A 19,817-nucleotide genomic window follows, 5' to 3' on the forward strand; every position below is an offset into this window, starting at 1 on the left:
TGGTTTTCATAAAACTACTACAGTGAGCTACTCATGCATACTTAGTAGGACTATCTATTATTTTTGCACGTGCTTATTCAGTACTGGCATTAAAACTGAAGTTGCATCTCTAGTGCAAACAGGTGCATCCTGGTGGCAGAAGGAGACTCTCCAGGCCTCTAAGGAAGCAGCAGTGGGAGTATGAGTCACTCAGACACAAAGCTGGATGTGACTTTTTGGTCTTTCTTGTGAAGCACGTAAGGTTAGGTGCTAAACAAGCAGCGTTTCAGCAGTCTGCTGAAGGCCACGTCTTCCACGTTTCCCTCTTTGAAGAAAAATGAACAACAAATGAGGCTCAGGGTGCCCCCTCCTTTGAATGGGATGAAGCACAATATAAAGGACCTTTGGGCTGGGAGACAACTTTAGTCGCCTTATGAAGGACCAGGTATAAGAATGTAAGCATGTTTTGTTCTCACTGTTGCTACAGAAAAGTTGTGACTGGAATAGAGGGAGGGTCCTGCGGAGGCGGGGCAGCAGGAGTTGGGAGTTTGTTGTAGTTTGTTGTAAAAGTAAAGGACTTGTTCGCTAACACATTTGAGACTAAATAGTGGGCTATTTGCTGAAGTTCAGATTAATAAGTTAAGATACAATAAAGCATAAGAGTTGCCTGACATGAGGACTGGTGTCTTTCTTCAGCCTGATGAGATTTATAAAGAATATCACACATCCTACCGAGTGGGTTGTGACACCCCTCCAGGGAAAACGCTTCTCCCCTTTCACAGGAGTGTCATATTTCTGTTCCCTAGGAGGAAGGATCACAGTGGGACACCTCCAGCCAACGTCCTCCGGAGGCACTGTGCCCTGATGGGAGTTGGTTGCATACAGATGCCAGGGAAATCTCTCAAGATAATGGAGCACAGGAAGGCACCCATCTCCGTCTGAGAATCAGATGTACTAGCAGGAAGTAGTGGAGACCCTGCCTATTATCTTGCTGGGACAGGCAGGGAGGCAGAGCCGACAAGGATGCCTATGGCTATGTAATGAAGTCCTATTCTTTGAAATCAGTAATGGGTAAACTTCACATGTAATTTTCCAACTAGATTTTAAAGCCTGTTTGGTGACCATGAAATTTCTCAGATCAACGATCTTCTATAAAACTACCTGAAAGTTCTCCATGCAGAAGCTGCTCATCTTGAGTGTTGTTTTTTTAATTATTATTATTATTTTATTTTATTATAAGAGCTCTGCCTCTAAAAGTCTTTTGCATCTTGTGTATCAACACAAGAAATGTGTTGACAAATTCAAAACTCTTGTCCAGATGCTTAGTTCCCTGTGTGGTGGCTTCACAGCAGTTCTAATTTAAGAGCTCCTTATCATCATCTTAGTCTGTCAAACGCACATCTCTCTTTCATCTTTCCATAATCTTCCATTGTCCATCTCCATCAAGCATCCACTGGTTGCTGCAAATAAGCAAGCCCTCTCCTCCTAACCAGTTGCTCCTCTATTCTCCTGCTGCAGCTCTTACACGGCAATCACTGATGCCAGATCCCGTCAGACACCCCTCAACTTCCTTAAAAACTCTCCGTCTCCTCTGCCGCTTACTGCCATTGCCGCTTCAGCAGCAGCCCGCAGACCCACGGCATCATTCCGGACTGTGGGAGCTTCCTCGACCTCAGAGAATGCTCCGTAGCGCAGGGCAGCAGTACGAGGAACTAAACGTGTGAAAGCTGTCACACACGGCTGAGTCAAGGCTCTCCCGCTGTTCCGGACCTCACCCGTGTGCCGTACCCAGCAGCGCGGCCCCCACAGACCAGCTCCGTCCTCCCACGCTGGTTTCTCATCCCGGCAGAGCATCGCGACCCTTGCCAAAGCTGAGCCCGCGAAGCTGGATCGGCAGCCCAGTGTGACAGACAATCCCCGGGAAAAGGGCCAGGGCCCGCCTCCCCCGCAGGAGCGCTGCCCTCAGCCGGCCGGGGCGGGGAAGAGGCGGGGGCGGTGCCTCCTCCCGGGCTGCGCTGCCCCGGGCGGCCGGGGAGCGGCGCTGTGTCCCCGCCGCGCTCGCCCCGCCCGAGTCGCCCCTTCCGCGGCCGCAGCCCCGCGGCCGCCGCCGGTGACAGCGAGCGGAGCTGATCGAGCCGAGCCGAGCCGAGCGAGGTAACGGCCGGCGGGTCTGGCGGCGGGGCCGGGGAGGAGCTTCGCCCTCCCCCTGCTCCCGATAGGGCGCGGGGCTGTTCGTCGCGGTCTCCCGGGGGCGGGAGGCGGGCGGCCCCGCGGCGCGTTGTGCATGGCGGCGGGCCCGGCGGCGCTGGGGGCCCGTCCCCGGCGTCACTGCAGAGGAGTTGCCTGCGGGTGGGAGGGGAGGCGGCGGGGCGGGGGCTGCCGCTGGCGGGAAGCGGCCGGGGCGGCGCGGTCGCAGGTCGGGCCTCTCCGCCGCCGGGCCGGGTCCGCCACTCGAGCCTGAATTCCCCAGGGCCTGGCCGTGGCCTGGGTGCTCCCCGCCGCTGTGGTGAGCGCTGGCGGCGCTCCGTGTGGCCGTCGCCGTCTGCCCCGGCCGCCCGCGGCTCCTCCTCGGCGGTCACGGCGGTGCCCGGCCTTCCGCAGCAGTCCCGGCTCCTGCCCCGCCCGCGGCCGTGGCCGCTGGAGGAAGGGTCAGCGTTGGCGAGTCGGCGAAAAGGCTTCGCCCGCTTGCCCCGGGCAGACAGGGCGGAGTGCCCGTGAACTTCGTCTCGTAAGGAATGGAGCCCCGCAGTATGAATTCACCCCGTTCAAAATGAAATCAAAAGGTTCTAAGTACTCTTAGGGCATCTGCGTTCTGAACAGTCGAGAACCGCTGAAAGGTGTTTACCCTGTGTTTACTCCATAGTGTAGTACACCTGAGTGCTCTGGACACGGTTTGCAGTTTTGCTGATCACGTACGATAAGGTCACGGGCTTGGGAGGAGCCTGACTTCCAAGGCGAGAATGAAAAACATACTACTTTTCTTAATTTCTGTTCTAAAAGACTTATGACAGTTTGATTCTTAAGAAACACTTTAATGCTTTTATACAGTGTATTGATGAAGTTTGGTCTGCATCTCACTCTTGCAGTAGGACCTGCAGTAAAAAGACGAGCATAATTTATATAAAACTATTTATATAAAACTTAAGCAAAACAAGCAAGCTTAAGAACTTAATCAAAAGACCTCCAAAAAGAATAAAAGTTTTAGATCACGTGGCTTTGGATGTGAGTGGAGAGCCAAAAGTTGAAATATAAACATGACGAAAATTATAGAAGGGCAGAAAAAATTAATTTAGTTTAGGTCTATAACGCTTGAAAGTTGTAGCCCTCCTTCATCTGGGTGGAGTCACCACGACTAGGGCAGGGCTTGCTTGTGTCATGTGGTTGCAGCACGTGTTTGCAGCACTTTCAAGTTGCAATAGTTTTTGTTCATGTAGACTGTGTGAAGAACTTGTGAGGGAAATTTAACCGTATAAAACCACATCTTAAAATCCTTTATTTTCTTTTTAATAGGCTTTTTCCTATTAAAAGGCCTTTGGGTTTTGTTTTGGCTTTTAGTTGCCCTCTAATTCTTTTGTGGTCTTGTTTACACTTTTTATTTAGAGAACTCCCCTTCTGTTGTATTAAAGTTCCCCATTTCAGCTGGGGAAGCTAATGATGTAGAGGGAAACGAAGTTCTTAATGGTACAATGTGAAAGCGCAGTACTGCCTGACAAAAATGGTAGCCTAGACGTGGTGTTAGGAAACATCCATCACGGACTTACAACTGTTTCACTTTATGGTGTAGGTGGCTTGTTACTTGTTACCTTGTCCATTTTATTTTACAGAAGAGAATTTGAATTTGTCTTGAATTAAGATTTAAAAATATTGTGTTAGGGACATTGGGGGATTGTCGATCTGATGTGTTGCGCAGTGTCTATACTGACCTATAGGCTAAGTCGTTGACTTAATTAGTCTAATTACTATTTTAAATAGAGTTCTTTTGCATAAGAATTTAGTTCTGTAAAAGTTTCTAAATTATTAATCCTTGAGTTTTAGGAAGTTACTGCCTTTGTTTTTCTCCCAGAGGCTCTGCTATTATCAAAATGTCAGTAGGCCGTTCATTAGCCTGGTGGTCTAGTGGTAAAGGCGCCGCGCTATCACCGCGGAGACCCGGGTTCGATTCCCGGTCAGGGCCACTCCCGGGCAGGTGGGGCTCGTTAGCCCTTAAAGGCAACCCACCTACGTCCTAAGGACCTCGCTGCCACCGTCCAAGCTCGCTTGGCCCCGGCAGATGAACCTTAGGATTAAAGGGTGGGCTCAGTTCTGCGCACACTGTGTCTCACCTAAAAAATCCAATGCGCAGGCTGGAAGGTGTAAAGACCTTCCCCGGATCTTCGCTCGCGAAGACTGGCCATTATTATTATTATTATTATTATTATTATTATTATTATTATTATTATTATTACACCGCCTCAGAATTGAATAAGGTCGTACGTTTTGACCTGAATCTGGCTGTGGTCATGGAAGATGTTGTTTTACAGTGGTTTCTTCTCATGATTATATTAGGGATTCTTTGATTACCCATGGGTTGGTTTATGTAATTAAGCTCTGTTGCATCTCAAAAATTGCCTGTGTTAACTCAAACCACTATTTAAAACTGTTCAAATGGTCCTGGCTGATGTTTTTTTAGTCACCTCAGGTGAACTACTTTCTGAAAGTAAATGACAGGTTTAAGTCTCTATCAAGAAAGTAATGACAGTCATTTGGAGGCTGTAAGCTTTTTGTTATTGTACTTAGATCAGGATGGTCATCCATCTGTGGGTTATATTAAACTCAGAATAGTGTTTATTGTGTAGTGGCTGTGTGTGTTCTACATTCAGCTGGCCTGGTGGTTTCAGCAGTAGAAGTGCATTTGAACATATGAAGTAGAACTATTTGCCCTGATAAGATCAGTGTAGTTTCCAGCCTAGGCCCTCACACCTAATTTTATTTCCCCCTCCTCCCGCCCTGAAAATATTTGAGGTGTCTCCATGAATAAACTATTCCTAATACTATCATTCCTTCTCTATGTCGTTTGTTTTCTGGCTTTATTTTTTAAGCTGTAATTGTATGATGCAGCTTGACTCAGTGTGAGCTGATGAACTCTATTATGTATCACTATGGTATGTTCCTCTTCAGGAAATTCTGGAGTGTTTCTCATGTTGCTGTTGCATGTGGACAATCAGTGCTTCAGCTTTGTCCCAGTGTGCAGCAAACCTTCGTTTAGAGTCACAGGGCTGAAAACTGCATGAGGCTGTTTGGAGGGAAGTGGCCGCTGGGGATCACTGGAGAGCAGCGCTGTGTGCATGGTGGGCTTGAACATCTTAAGCTGACCTTCAGGTAGGAAGAGGTTATTTTGGACAGTTGGCCAGACAGTGCTGTCTTTGACTTGTTCTGTGTATCACACAGAGGAAAGGTGGAGAGCTGAGAAACCTGGGCACATTGCAGAAGCCCTGTTAGGTGTTTGCAGAGATCTGAAGATTCATGCTCTGGAGCTTGAGCCTTTGACAGACACTTCCCTTTGTTCCCAGGTGTGTTACAGTTGCAGCATCATCTATAAGAAGAAGGTAAGCCTGTTTTCTTTACATCAACAGCTAAAGCAAGCCAAGATTTGGGGGAGTAGCATTTGCATCTATTGCCAGCCCTGACTGCTGCCAGTACAGAAAAGTCTAAATAAGTATTCCTTTAATGTTCCACTTTTTCTTCCTTCATAATGCCACCTGCATGTGTGCCCATAATAATAAGCATCATCTGTGATCTTCAGTAATACTCCTCTTTTACAGTATCTTCTCATCTTGATAGAACCAGTCCTCGCCCTCGCTTCCACTCTTTTGCTGGATTTCCAAGCATTAAATAAATGCTCATCCTTTGGCCCGGTCTTAGTTACAGAAAAGAAATCTTTAAGAAACAGGAAATGGTAATGTAGCAGAATACAGCAGTATTAAAATTCACCTCAGTAGGAGTGTCAGCTTTATAATATTACATTTTCCTTTTTTTATCAACATCAAATATACTATGTCGTAGCTGCTTAGCTAGGTATTGCCAGAGTTGCAGTTTATAAAAGATTACGAACTATTTCCAGCAACTCAGGCCCCAAGCCTTGAATTACAAGATCCAGGCACTGCTGTCTTAGAAAGGGTTTTCAGAGACAGTTATGAAAGTTCATCTGGAGACAACATGAAAGGAAATTCTGTGATGCTGAGGAAATGTTAATTCTCCAGAGATGTGTTTGTTTCATTCACTGCCCTTCAGCCTGAGTTTTGAACAGTCATCGTGTGGGCAAGTTGCAGCTCCACCTGGCAAGAGTTCTCCTTCCTCTTTCCAAATACCTCTCTCTGTGTTTCGTAATGTGGAGTAGGAATATAATCTTAAGCAGTAGTGCTGACTGCAGGTCTGAAACTGCAGAAGCACCACCATAAACACGAGTCTGGTCTTTGTTACATTGTGTGGCAATTACTCTGGAGGCTGGGCATAGGTCATGGCAGTGTAGCTGAGCTGTGAGGATAGCCCAGGCAGCCTGAGAGCTCTGCATCCTGGAGGAGCTCTCCTCAAAGCTGAGTTCACCATGGGAAACCCTTACTTCAGCACGCTTGAGAGGGCTGCGAGCAGAGGCTACCAAAGGACATAGAAGGGAAGCTATGAAAGGATCAACTAACTCTGAACTCCTCTAGGGCTGGAAAGACATTTTGCAGATACTCTATTACTATTTTCTGAAAAAAAATGCACAAACTCAAAACGTAACAAGCAACAACACTCCCTCCCTAAACAAGGAAAACAACTGTTGTTGATTTCTCTAGCTTGTCAGGTTACACGTCTGCACTTTCCATAATCCCGAGGCCAAACTTTGACCTTTAGCACACAGCAAAAGGAGAGTGAGTACAAAGGTAGTTCTTTTCAAGCAGACTTGGTGCTGGAGAACACGCTCACTGGTGGCTCTCCTCCTCCTCCTAGCTCGCTACTTTAATCATGTACACCCAGCAGATCTGCCTGTGCCTTTTTGAGAGCCTGTGCTGTATGTGCTCCCTGTGTGGAAGGCTTCTAGCAAGAGCAGCTTCCTGGCTTAAAAGGAAACAGCATGATGTAGAGTTTGACAGCTTCTGTCACCTGTCAAACACCAGCTGACTGCCACTGCATGTTGACTTCTCCTTGTGACCTGGCATGTGGAGAAGAGCTTTCAAGTCCATCCTAGCAAACAGGGCTCTGTTCTTCCTGCAAGTTGTGTTTGCCTCCTAATCATCTACTTCTGATGAGTTTGTGCTGGTTTGGTACTCTTGAAGTGTGTGTGTAGTTGGATGAAATTTTTGTTTCATATTGAAAGGAAGATTTTTTTGTAGCAGCTTCAAGAGAATCTGTATGGTCCGAACCAGACTTTAAAATCACAAAAGTGGAAAAAAATCCTAGCAGAACAGATTGTATAAAGCAAGTGTGTGCACATTAGTTAAGAATGAGTTCTATGTGTCGGTGTCACGCTCTTTGACAGAATTTGATGTGAAAAAGAGGATCTTAGATCAAACTGTTGAACTAGCCAAAGCCCTTGGAACAACCAGTGGGAATAATACTGAGGGGGAGAAGGGAAGAGCAGAAAACTCGCTTGAAGTGTTTTCAGAAGCACTTTGTCTCCAGCTGGGTATCGATTTTCACATTCAATAATGAAGTGTTTAGGTGGCCCTTTCTGTTACTGACTGCTGGTGGAAATGGAAGAACACAAAAGGCTCCTAAACCATCTCCTTTGCTACTTTTAGGCTTATTGAGAAAAATATGCTGGAAGTAATTTCCTTTTTTTTTTTTTCCTTTTTTACTTTCTGGTTTTTAGAGAGGAGACTCAAATATGGTCCCAAAAGAAAAGCTCCTTTTTTATATAAGTACAGGTAGGAAGTATAATGAGTTGGTCACAGTTTGATTTCATTGGCTGCCTTTTTTTCTTGTGCTGGTATTTAAATGCTTGTTTTGTTCCATTTATGAAACCTCAAAATGCAAATGAGCAAATGTGGAAATAACCTTTGTTAAAAGGTTGTTTGATAAAACCACTGAATGGCTTTCAGCCTTTCCTCGTGTGGTTTTTCTGAATCTATATGTTTGAGAGTGAGGTGAATAACATTCTGTGTCTGCAGCCTGTCCTATCCCTTATAAATTTGGATACTCATCATCAAGTTCTTGCTCACTTGAAGTGCTCTGTATGCTCTGATGGCAGTTCTTACTTCTTAGGAGTAGTGGAATGAGGTTACATGCAAAATGCGAGATGGGTTTCTTCATCTCTAGTGAAGAATGTTATAAAGTATTTGAGCCATCAACCTGTCATGTTATGAGTGTGACAGAATAGTTGTTTCATATTCTTTGCCTAATTTAGGTGTATATGCTTAGTTCGGTGTTTGGTTTTGTTTCTTTTTACTTTGAAAGCACAAGACAGGTGTGAGCTTTAGGCTAATATGTACACTGGAATTAAGTCAGACTTTGAGTAGATGAAACATCTTTGGTGTGTAAACAGTGGTTTAGGGGTTTACATGCACTTGATGAACAGAAGTGCAGTTCTTTAGCATCAGCAGAGCATTTCAAATAAGTGGTGTAAGTAACATGATCTTATTTTGATGTACCAGGTTTTCTTTGCCTTATTTCCCACATGATGGAACAAATCTGTTCTTGACCAGCATGGATATGTAGACCTTTTCAAGATGGTTAAAAACTGTGGTGAAGAACCAAGTGGAATGGCAAGTGAGGAAACTTACGTTTATTTCTAACTGATTTTTCTGCCATTATGTTATTTCTTTACCTGACATAAGTCAGCATTTTTAGATAAGAAATCATCTAAAAGCTGAAATCAAATAAGTATTCTTGTCCTTGGAAGACTTACACTTGAGCTCAACTTGATATATTGGGTACTTACTTAAAGTATTAGCTATGTTTAATCTACTAAAACCAATTAGATGTATTGCTGAGTGTTTAAAACTTTGCTTAAAGTGAGCAAAATGCAAATTTTAATTTGTATGCTGATTATTCTTTTGTCAGGAGGAAGAATCCACTTCTGCTGATGTTTGATTGCTATGCTGGGAGGTATGGTTTCCTGACAGAAGAGTGGATTATATTTTGTAACAGCAGATCTTTATTAAATGTGCCATCAGTGGTGGTTTTGGAAAGATGAGAAGACACCTATTGCAGAACAATTCCGTGAAGCTGAAAATGTAAGTTCTGTGCCATTGCTATTTTATTTGTATTACCAATTGAGATTTTTTTTCAGTCCCCATCATGTCACTATATATGTGCATGTGTGTTTTTTAAAAGCTGGAAAATAAACGTGAACATTACATGAGAAATATTTTATATAATTTAAAATTAAAATATGGTTCAAAAACCCCAAAAGCAAACCAAAATTAAAAAAAAAAAGTCACCGCTGCCAAAGAAGCAAAACTAAACTAACCTCTTCTATATATGTATGGAGTTAACTTCCTAAAATTGGTCAGAGAAATTTAAAAAGATATGCAAATCAGGCAGCTTTATTCATATTGTTTGAATCTTACATTGTGTCAAGGCTGGAGACTTCCCCTGTCCTTAAAAGAAGAATAGAAATAATTTTGATAACATTTATCATTTGAACTTGATCACAGTTAAACCAGAAGTGTCTCGTGCTGCTTGGTGCTTTTAGTAAGTCTTCCATAGTGGTTAGAATAATTTACTGGTCTGTTTGCTTAAAAATAAAAGTTCTCGTAATGACTTTGAAAAATTATATTAACTGCTGATTGTTTGCCGATGCAGGATCTTTGATTTAAAGAGCTTTGTGAATACTTTGGTATCAGCTATCTAACTCACTTAAAAAATAGTTTAGTGTATTTTTTCCTTTATTCTGTATGTTCTGTCTCTTCTTGAATACTACTGGTTTCCAATAGGACTTGCAGTCAGCCCACTTTACTTGAGAATTTTGACACATCCTGAAAAGGCAAGCTACCATGCATGGTTTCTAAGATGACATCCCAGTGTAAGAGATGTGTGACATGCGTCAGCCCTTCATCAGATCTTTATTCAGCAACTACATAAACATTTTCATATTACACTGAGAATGAAACAAGCCTAGTTTTATATTATTTTTCCAGAAATTTAACAATAGTCACATGGTACCTAATACTCTTTATAGTAACTTTTGTCTGATCTTGTAAAAATACATGTCTTTAACAATGTATAGGAGTTCTTAGAAAGCCAAGGAAATTTTCTAGCTTTTGCTATGGAAAACAAAGGCTGTTTAGCTGGAGAAATTTAATGTAGCCTCAGTGCAAACATCACTCATGCCTTTTAGTTTAATTTTAGAAAATACATTTGTAGCCTTGTTTTTTAAACTTTTTTCAAAGTACTAGGAATTCTTCACAGCAAGTTTGCTGACATGACTGTACTGGTTAGCAATGTGGTGACTTGTGTGTGGTAGGTGTATGTTAATGGTTATTTCCTAAAATAAATGAAAACTTAGATATTTTTAAAATAATGGATCCTGGAGGGTCTTGGGGATTATTTCTCCCCCCTTAGATTTTTGTTTTGATGGTTTAAATGTTTTGCATTCTTTAGATTATGTGTCATAAGTAAGAGTACACTTTGAACATTTCTAAGGACACCTTACAGTTAAGTTCCCTTTCTTAGAACGTGCTTTCTTAGAACTAGTTTATGAAATGATTGGTTTCCTTTTCACCAAAAAGAAAAGTTGAATGTTGTTAGTAAAATGGTGAGATTGAGACTTGATATCTTGGTCCACCCTCTTGCTGTGCCAGGTTGGCCACTTCTCAACACTTCATTGTTCTATCTGTCAAACAGGAAAGAAGAATGTGTTGTGTTAGGTTGATTATGTAGGTGCCTACCTGTTTCTGTAGTGACTGGATTGCCTGTAATAGCATCTGGTCTGTGTCTACAGAATGTCTATGATGCATCTGTCCAGCTCCTTAGGGGGGTAGCAGTACTGGAACAGGCATCACCTGAGGCTCGTAATCTACATCAGAAATAAACAAGTCTACGTCTTCTTTCCTAGGTTAGTAGAATTTGAAAATTATCTTACTTTGTAGAGAATGCAGGTATCTCAGTATCTGCTTTATTTGTAAGACTGCTTAATTTGGAAGGTAATTTTCTCACAGGCATATTTTTGTATATATGCTTGTTTATGGTAGTTGAATTACATTGTGAGGGGATCCTTAATGTCAGGAGATGTGTATATCTGAAGGACTATGCATGAAGAAGTGCTTAGGGATTTTGCTTTGTTTTGTTTTTAAAGGTGAAGTTGAGATTTTCACAGCAGTATTGTTTTTAATCTGTGCTGAAATGAAACAGCTGTTTGCTCCAATTGGATGTTGTGTCAAACAGTGGTACTGGGAACTGACTAGTGAACCTCTGAGTATATTGCAGCCTCTCACTAATTGTTTAGAATTCCCAATCAAGTGTGTTCAACACAGCCCTGCTCTTCCTAATCATTATGTTATTACAACTCTATTTTCATCTTCAGGTGGAAAAAAACCCAAACACACCTATAGCAAACTGCAGACTGATTCATATTATGTTATCCAGAACCAATGAATATAACTGAGCTGCAAGTCAGGCTAGAGGGTTATTTGGAATTATTTCCTCTTTCTTGGTAAAGGTAATAGTCAAAAAGAAACTTAGGTATATAAAAAGGCAAGCCCCTAGATAAAAACCCTTTGTAAAGGTCAGGACATGCTCTTAAAAGCAAGTGAAAATTACTCCTTTCAGTTCAGCGTGCTAGTGTTATATCTCTTAGGAAGTACGGTGAAGTGTGCTTTGTTTGTGTGTAGGCACCTGTGTTAAGGAAACTTCCCAGTGTGACCATTCACGAGGCTCTCTGGATGTCACACTCCCACTGCCAGAGACTTCATCGGCTGGACCACAGCTCCCTCACGGTGGGTGGCTCCAGTGAGCTGACTGGTCCCCACTTGGCTCCCCACACAGCCCACTTAGGTACAGCCAGACCAGGTTTCTTTCCTGGTTCAACCCCAGGTTTCCTATAGCAGTGTCTAAGACATCACATTCTGCAAGGCAGTTTATTCCTGGCACAGTATCACAGCAACAACTCGAGACAGTCCCTCTGAGGAGAGCCCCAAACCCGAGAAGCCCTAGGCTTTTATACCCTCACAGTCTCCTCTGAGCACCAGTCTCGCTCTTCTTTCTGTTTTCCCCTCCTGCCCCCCTCACTTGCTGTTCCATGTCCATCCACCTTGCTGGCTTCACAGTTCCTGGCTCTTGCTGTATCTCTCAACTGTCCATTCCTCTGCCTGGCTGTCACCCATCTTCATGTTCTTTGTTATGCCAGAGATTGGGATAGTGCCCAGTCTGCATTTCAGTCTCGATCTGCAGCTTGCAGGTCAGGCCACCTGCACGAGAAGTATTCCTCAACATCTATTTCTATATATTTTCATTGTGCTTGGTAGTATCAACAGAAGATATCTCCCAGGAATCTGTCTACATTGTGATAAACAAAGGAGATTCTGTCAAAATATGTCTGAGATACTGAACATGATAAATACCCTATTTAAGAGAAATACTGGGAAATGAGGATCTATCTTTTTGATAGGTTGAAGATGGAGAGATGGAATGAAGTGTGGATCTGTGCGTTGCCTTAGAATACTGGGACATGGTGGGAGTCACCAAGGTTTTGACCTGCATGTAATTTCTGAGGTGTCTGATGTCATTTTCCCTTCTGCCATCTTTTCCCTTCTGTGATTAGTTGTGATTGACAGTTTGGGCCTTAATAATCCTGAAGCAATGCACTGCAAATTTGCTGATTTAGATCAATCCAGACTGAAGTGTGTGGCATTTTTAGAGTAAAACATCCTAATATATAATGGGATACACAGCCCAATGCAGGAAATACATGCAGGAACATCCTGCAGTGAGATAAGGCAATCAGTTATATAAAGTCCTAGCTACAGAGCATGTTTTTCAGCAGCAGGTCCTTAGAGAATTGATCATTATATGAGAGCTGTTTTAAAACACTGACAACACTTGAAATGTTCTGTTTAAAGTGTTGCTGCACAGTAATGTCAAGGTACAGGAATAACTTTCTCCCTTGCAGGATCTTTTCTTTGTCACTGAACCTGTTTTAGTAGGAACCATCACATTTTTTAGCATTGACAATGTGTGAAGTTAGGTCAACCTCTTTTACTGGTTAGAAGATGAATCAATTAGAAATAGAAGTTTGAAAGAGGGGACTTCCTGTAATTTGTTTTGATTGTTGAATACTTTTTCATGATGGTGAAGAATGGTGTAAGGATGACTAATCAGAGAGTGAATCAAAAAAAGTTTGATGAAAAAAACAACTGCAATTGTCCCAGCACAGTCTGGATAAGTAGCATTTTTCAGTGTGGTTTCTCCTTTATTTTTGGAAGTCTGCTTCTTCCTTTTCCTGTGTATTGTTTTCCTTGTTGTGCATTTCAGACTTCTTGACCTCTTCATTGTTTCAGATATCCGTCTCATTTGTCTGTGTAAGGTCCATATATATGTGGTAGAAACTGCTGCAATTCTGCAGTTGTCTGTTTTGCTTTCATAAATTTCTGTGACTTGGAAATGTAACAGCCCACCTTCTGCTAAATGTTACTTCTCTTGGTTGCTGAAAGAGATTGTTAGAGAATAATGGAGATGTGCTGCCTGAATCTGCCACTAATCTGGCATTGTCATTTGTGCCAGAGATCCAGGGTGGGAAGGACTAAGTGAATGTGGAAGTGCTGCCATTGATTTATCTGCACGTGTTGAATTGATCATCACTGGCAAAATAGTCTTTACAAACAGGTATTTTATGGCCTAATCCGTAACTGTTATCAATAAATAGTGACTCTTTGCTGTAATTAACTTCAGATTCTGAGCCTTACTAAGATTTGCTAGTCTTCTGAATAATTATTTGTAAAAAATACAGTTTATTTCAACCATCACTGGAGCACAAGAGAGCTTTGATTTTGATATAAAGAAAAAAAGGGAGACCATGCCATTCTCTGTGGGTGTATTTCAATTAATAATCAGTTTCCTTTTCTATACAAGATTAAGGCAGTAGTTGCAGTTATAGATACTGTAATATTTTAACTAGATGTATTCAAAGGCTTCATGGCAGAAGTCTGGAGGTTGGACAGAAGCCTATTCTTGCTTTATAAGCAACGAAATGTTAATAATGAAATAAACTTCACACAGGTCGAGGCACTTCTGGGTGTCATGTGGTTCATCCCAGGAGCTCGAGCAGGGGCGCTTGAAGCAGGTTGCCCAAGCCCTGAAGCAGCCCGGGTCAAGCAGGGCTGCGTTTGGTCAGATTTTGAGAATCCACATGGTTGGAGACTCCAAAACCTCTCTGGGCAACCTATGCCAGTGTTTGAATGTTGAAGAACACCAACTGTTTACTCTTAAAAAGATCATGGGTGGAGGGAAGTCATGAAGACTTCTGGAAGATTTGGAGATGTCTCTTTGGTTTTCCAGTACTTTTGTAAGAGGAGTAAAATTTCTGAATGCTACAAGATTATAGGTTTTCCATAACGTTAACCTCCATCAGGAGCAGAAAGAATATTTGTGAACTGAGTGCCTTGCATTGCAAACTTTACTCTTCTGGATTTCTTTTAAGCTGCATTTTACTTGTTCTCTCTTCCAGATGCAGATTCAATATCTAGTTAATTGGAAAATAAGGCTACCCTAGCTTTCAGCCATTAGAAAAGAAGAATGGCAGACTTCTACAAAATGCTTACCTGTATGCTTATGTATTTTTGATCTTTTAGCTATCTAAATAAGAGACATGGAAATGTGACTGTATTTTATTGAAATTTCTCTGTTCTTTTTTTATTCCAGGTCTGGTATTTCTGTTATATCTATCCCAGTTATGAGAGCTTTTTTTGGGACTTTTGAACCTGGTGCTGTCAACCTCATGTGAACAAACCAAAACAAAAAGCACGCTGTTTTTTAGACAACAAAATGCCACGGAGAAGGAAAACTGGTGGGAGTCCTTCTCAGAAGAATGGCAATTCTGACAGATCTGCTCTTGCTGTATCCCAAGGGGACCCAAGCCACTCAATGTCTCAAGCAGTGCATTATGTCAATAAGGAAGAGCTTTTCAACAGCATGTCAGAGATGTTTTCTATTCTAGATCCTAGTGTGGTTTACATGGTTCTGTCTGAATGCGATTTTAAAGGTAAATAATATATAGTTGGCATTACAGTTTTGTTTTATGCAAGCATATTTGTGAGTTTAGCTTTTAATGAGTAGGTGAGTCATAATATTTTGAAATTTTACAGCCAGGCAAGATTCTCCAAGTTTGATGACGTTTCTGTGAGGCAGGTAAATGGAGCAGTGTGCTCCATAAATGGAGGTACAGTTGAGAGTGGATTGTTTTGTGACACAGAGCAGGCAGTAGTGGAGTTGTGAGAAGAATCTGTTTTTTCCTGTTAGTTTCTGTGCATATCTGCAAGATGCCTAAACTGTTTCTGCAGGAGGGATATTTTATGTTCTAGATGACAGTTTTTTAATGGTGTGCCATGTGTGATTTTGGCAACTGTTTTTCCTTTAATACTTGAACTGAGCTTTTGTTTTACTTTAATTTTGCATTGTCATCTTGTCATCTCCACTGAGGATTAGTTTTTGCAGGATAAATTCTGTTTGTCATGTTTAATTCTCTGCAGCCTTGCTTGAACTGTGTTTCTTTCCCTGTGTTCTATCAAGCTGCGTACCCACCTCTCCTGGCAGACTGTTTTCATGTTTATGCCCAGTCCTTTCCATTAATTTGTGGTTTTAAAATTCTTCTATATGCAAGTTCATTTGCTTTTAATTAAAAAGTACTGGATTAGATGCTGAATAGCAATGTCTGAAGAGTTATTTGCCAGGAGAATGTCATATATGGAGCATTTTAATCAATCTGTATTCATATGATCCGATGTGATTAGCTGAGATTTTTCTAAGAATATTTGAGAGAAGGCAGAGTTTGGCAATTTTTTTATACGTATGAAAGCTAGGTAGCCATTAAAAGGACTGTTTTTACTGCCTAAATTGTACAATTTATAACTTAATAACAAATGTGAGACCACTATTATGATTGTTGTTTCTTTCAAAATTGAATTTGATGGAGTTACCAGTTTATGCTTTGAACTCTTACTTAATAAGATTCACCTTTATTAAAATAACAGATTTATCTAAAGCTTATTGAGAATGCACTAAATGCATGGAATTCATAGTGTTGTACTATTAACAGTAGTTTAAAAATTGAAAGATTAGCGTATTTTCATATGAGTAATAAGTTGTTCTCATATAGTAGAGAAGGTGGAAGAATGATGGAGATTTTGTTTAACGTGTGTGCAGAAAGAGTCAGACTTAATGGACTTAGACTTCTTGCTACACTGTCTTTCAGGAAAACAGAAACTTAGCCTTAGGGCTCAGATGATACTTGTGCCAGGTTTTCATATTGTTGATCACTGGCAACCTATGCTCCATTTAGTGGCTTTACAAAGATTAATGCAGATACTGAATTGGTCAGGACATTTTAAATTGGGCCATAATGAACATATTTCATGGACTTTTATCTCTTCCGTCCTCAGTAGTGTTTTTCAGTTATTTTTACACTATATCACTTATATGAGATAGATGAGAAATAAGTATCCATTTAAACATCCAGTGCTGATATTTTTTCTAATTAAACTTTGTAATTTTTATGCTTATTAGGTTATTATTTTTCAGTATGTCTGTATTAAGTTCTGCCTTCTGATGAGATCGGGGGAATTGCAGAACATGTGTTTAAAGATGAATTGGTAAACTGTCTTTTGGATGTTTCTTTAGTGGTGATAAATGCTTGTTCAAGTAAAATAATTGCATACACCTCATGTTGGGTTTGTTCAGTTGACCATGTTTTTTTATTCTCTTGACCTTTTTCAACAGTAGAAAATGCTATGGATCATCTTCTAGAGCTGTCCACCCATGCCAAAGGAGTAGCATCTTCAAAAACCTTGGGTTTTGATTCAGCAGCAGCATCATTAGCTCTTGTTAATCAGCAAAGATCTGTTGCAAATGAAAGAATGGGGGAAAGTACTGCAGAACAAAGTAAACCTGGAGAAGCCATAGAAAATGTCCTGTCATCTGATGTGCAGCTGACTGAAGAACTGGATTCCTTAATAGAAAATGCCTTTCAGAGTTACAGCTTGAGTGATGAATTACCTAATTCTGCAAATGACCAAACAGTACATAAGCACACTGTGGAACACCATGGCTTAATTGAATTTCCCGAGTGGGGAAAATCTGATTCAGCCCTACTTTTTCCACAGCAAACAGAGACAAATAGTGAGGTTTTAGAAAACTTCTGTTTTCAGCCACCAATGAGTCAGCTGAGCATCCAGACAAGCTCACCAGCTGCATCAGACACTTTTACACAGATAATGGAAGATTCTGATGCGTTGGAAATACATGATCAACATGAGGTATCTTCAGAAGTGTATAAACTATCAAATGGAGAAATATGTGAAAATTCTGATCAGGCACAAGATAGTGTTTTGGATCAAAGTGGTGTCACTGCTGTTCCTGGTGAGTCCTCCCAAAGCCCTCTGGAACTTGGAGTAGCTGTCACTGGAGATCCTAGTTCAAGGTGCCAGGAACAGCACAAAGAAGTAGTGACTGTCTTTAACAGCTACCAGAGCCCTTCTCTTCCAGAGGCATGTGTCTCTCTTGAAACATCCAGTTTGGAAACACAAAAACCTGCAGATGTTCAGCAAACCCAGCTGGCTTATAACTTAAATTCTTCTACACCATCAGGTCAATCACAACAACAGTGGAATCTCATGGCTCCTGTGTTTTATCCATCCAGTAGAAGTCATAGCTTTGTAGTCCCTGTGGTTGCCAGTCCAGGGCAGTGGAGACCTGGTTCAGACTACAGGGCTTCGGAAAAAGGACTTTTTGTTTCCTCCCCAGTGGTTTCAAGTGCCTGGGATAGCAACCCTTCTCTGAAGGTATGGGGAAATCAAGATAGAAACTCAAAATTGAACCTCTCGCAAGTACAGCAACCTCGTGTTTGTCCCATGATGAGAAAAAAGATGCATCTTATAGGTCAAGTACTTGTTCTTCTCAGAGGTGTTCCAGGATCAGGAAAATCATATTTGGCAAGGTAGAACATTTATATTGTGAGCTTCTAAAAAAAACCTGCTTAATCATGTACAGGATTTAGCACAGGCAGAGACAATTTTCTGACGTTTGTAAATAGTTATGCTTATACCCTAATTGCCAGCTACACAGTACATGCAGCGTGATGACTGATAATTGCTGAGAGCTGAGTTACTTGCAGCTCCTTGACCTCTAGTGGAAATTGAAATAGTAAGGGTGAGCTTTAACTTGTCACTGGATGAAAGAGTTTGTCAGCAGAGTACCATTGCCATAGTGTTGGGTCTGCTGTGTTCTTCCAATCCCTGTTTATTTCAGGTGTTTCCTTTGAATAACATCTGTGGAAATATGCCAGCTCTTTACAGGCAGAAATTCCCCTTCCACTGTGGGAATTCTTTTGTATAAATAGTATTTGTTGGGGTGAATTTTTGATTTATTTTCTTACTCCAAAAGCCTCGATTGAGCTTAGACTCCTTTGGCTGGCACTTGAAACATTTGGTGCAATTAAGGCTGTGTATTTGTCAATGTGAAAGTATGTCATTTCATGTAGATGGAAAAATCATTCTCTTTTTTTTTGAAATGAGACTTGTAGGGAACCTTTGTGAGGTCTCTCCCCTAGATAATCCTCAGCTTTTGGAAAAAGGAGAGAAAGTATTATAGACCATATTTGCCTGGAGGGTGATTTTTTTTTTTTTTCTCCTCTTACCTAATTCCATTCCAAATAATCTTGGGTTTGTGCAAGAGACTAAAAAATATGTATGTACAGTACCAGGTATCAGGACTTGGCAGAAGAAGGGGGAAAAGCTATTTACTTCTTGATCTTTCACAGGAATTTGCTTGAGGATAACCCAGGTGGAATCATTCTTAGTACTGATGATTACTTTAATAAAAATGGACAATACCATTATGATCCCAATTGCTTAGGGGAAGCACATGACTGGAACAGGAAACGAGGTGAGAAATAAATAAGGGATTAGCTTGCTCATTTACAGTTCAGTGCTTGTGTACTGTTTAAAAAAAACCTGCCTGTCTTGTAATGCCTGCATCACAGGACAAGCATTTATCCCATCATGGAAGTATTTTTTAATATATGTGGAAAAGTAGTATGAGCACAAACTCAGAAGTCATCCATTCATTGTGTGTTTTGCAACTAAAAATGCCAGTGTTTTTGTCACAAGATTATTTTATCCTCAAGTTTGGTCATGAGGTATATTTTGGGTTGTGTCCCTTGATGAAGTGGTTACCTGTACTGTCTTCCAGAAATACTTCTTCTGAGATGATACATTGTAGTATGCATATGCAATAAGTAATGAGGATGTTGATACAAATAACACGCTAAATTGTTGGGAAATTTAAAACTAAATTACAAGAGCAAGACAGAATATTTTTTTTCCCTTTCCATAATCAGTTTATTTTTTGACAGTGCCTTAAGCTAAACTCCCCACAGAACAGCTCTTTTAAAGCTTTTGTTTGCTAAATTTGAATCATGATCACTTTTCTACTGTCAGATTTCTACCAGTGGAGAAATGGATTGATAGAAATATATGATTCAACAAGTAGTGTGATTGTTCAGACTCGTAACATAACTATAGAAACATAGACACAGCAGATGCTGTGTCTCAAAGCTAGTGATTCTAAACATTTCATTACTGTGTATTTAAATTACAATAATTCTTTTGATTTTTCATATTTTATACAGTTTACAGAGTGGGCTAATCTTAAGACTGTTATAAAGCCAA

General features: G+C 41.2%; 1 protein-coding gene across 1 annotated transcript in view; it reads left to right on the forward strand.

Moving 5' to 3' along the window:
• Window positions 1–2,036: 2,036 nt before the first annotated feature.
• N4BP2 (NEDD4 binding protein 2) overlaps window positions 2,037–19,817 on the forward strand; it is a 37,513-nt gene continuing 19,732 nt past the window's right edge. Inside the window, 6 exon segments of the mRNA XM_050338423.1 lie at window positions 2,037–2,133; window positions 8,592–8,706; window positions 9,001–9,173; window positions 14,797–15,136; window positions 16,870–18,085; window positions 18,908–19,032. Coding sequence (XP_050194380.1) covers window positions 14,920–15,136; window positions 16,870–18,085; window positions 18,908–19,032 — 1,558 coding nt within the window. The 5' untranslated portion in view covers window positions 2,037–2,133; window positions 8,592–8,706; window positions 9,001–9,173; window positions 14,797–14,919.

Source organism: Myiozetetes cayanensis, unplaced genomic scaffold, assembly GCF_022539395.1.
Source record: "Myiozetetes cayanensis isolate MyiCay16 unplaced genomic scaffold, myiCay2020 scf7, whole genome shotgun sequence".
Lineage (NCBI taxonomy): Eukaryota > Metazoa > Chordata > Aves > Passeriformes > Tyrannidae > Myiozetetes > Myiozetetes cayanensis.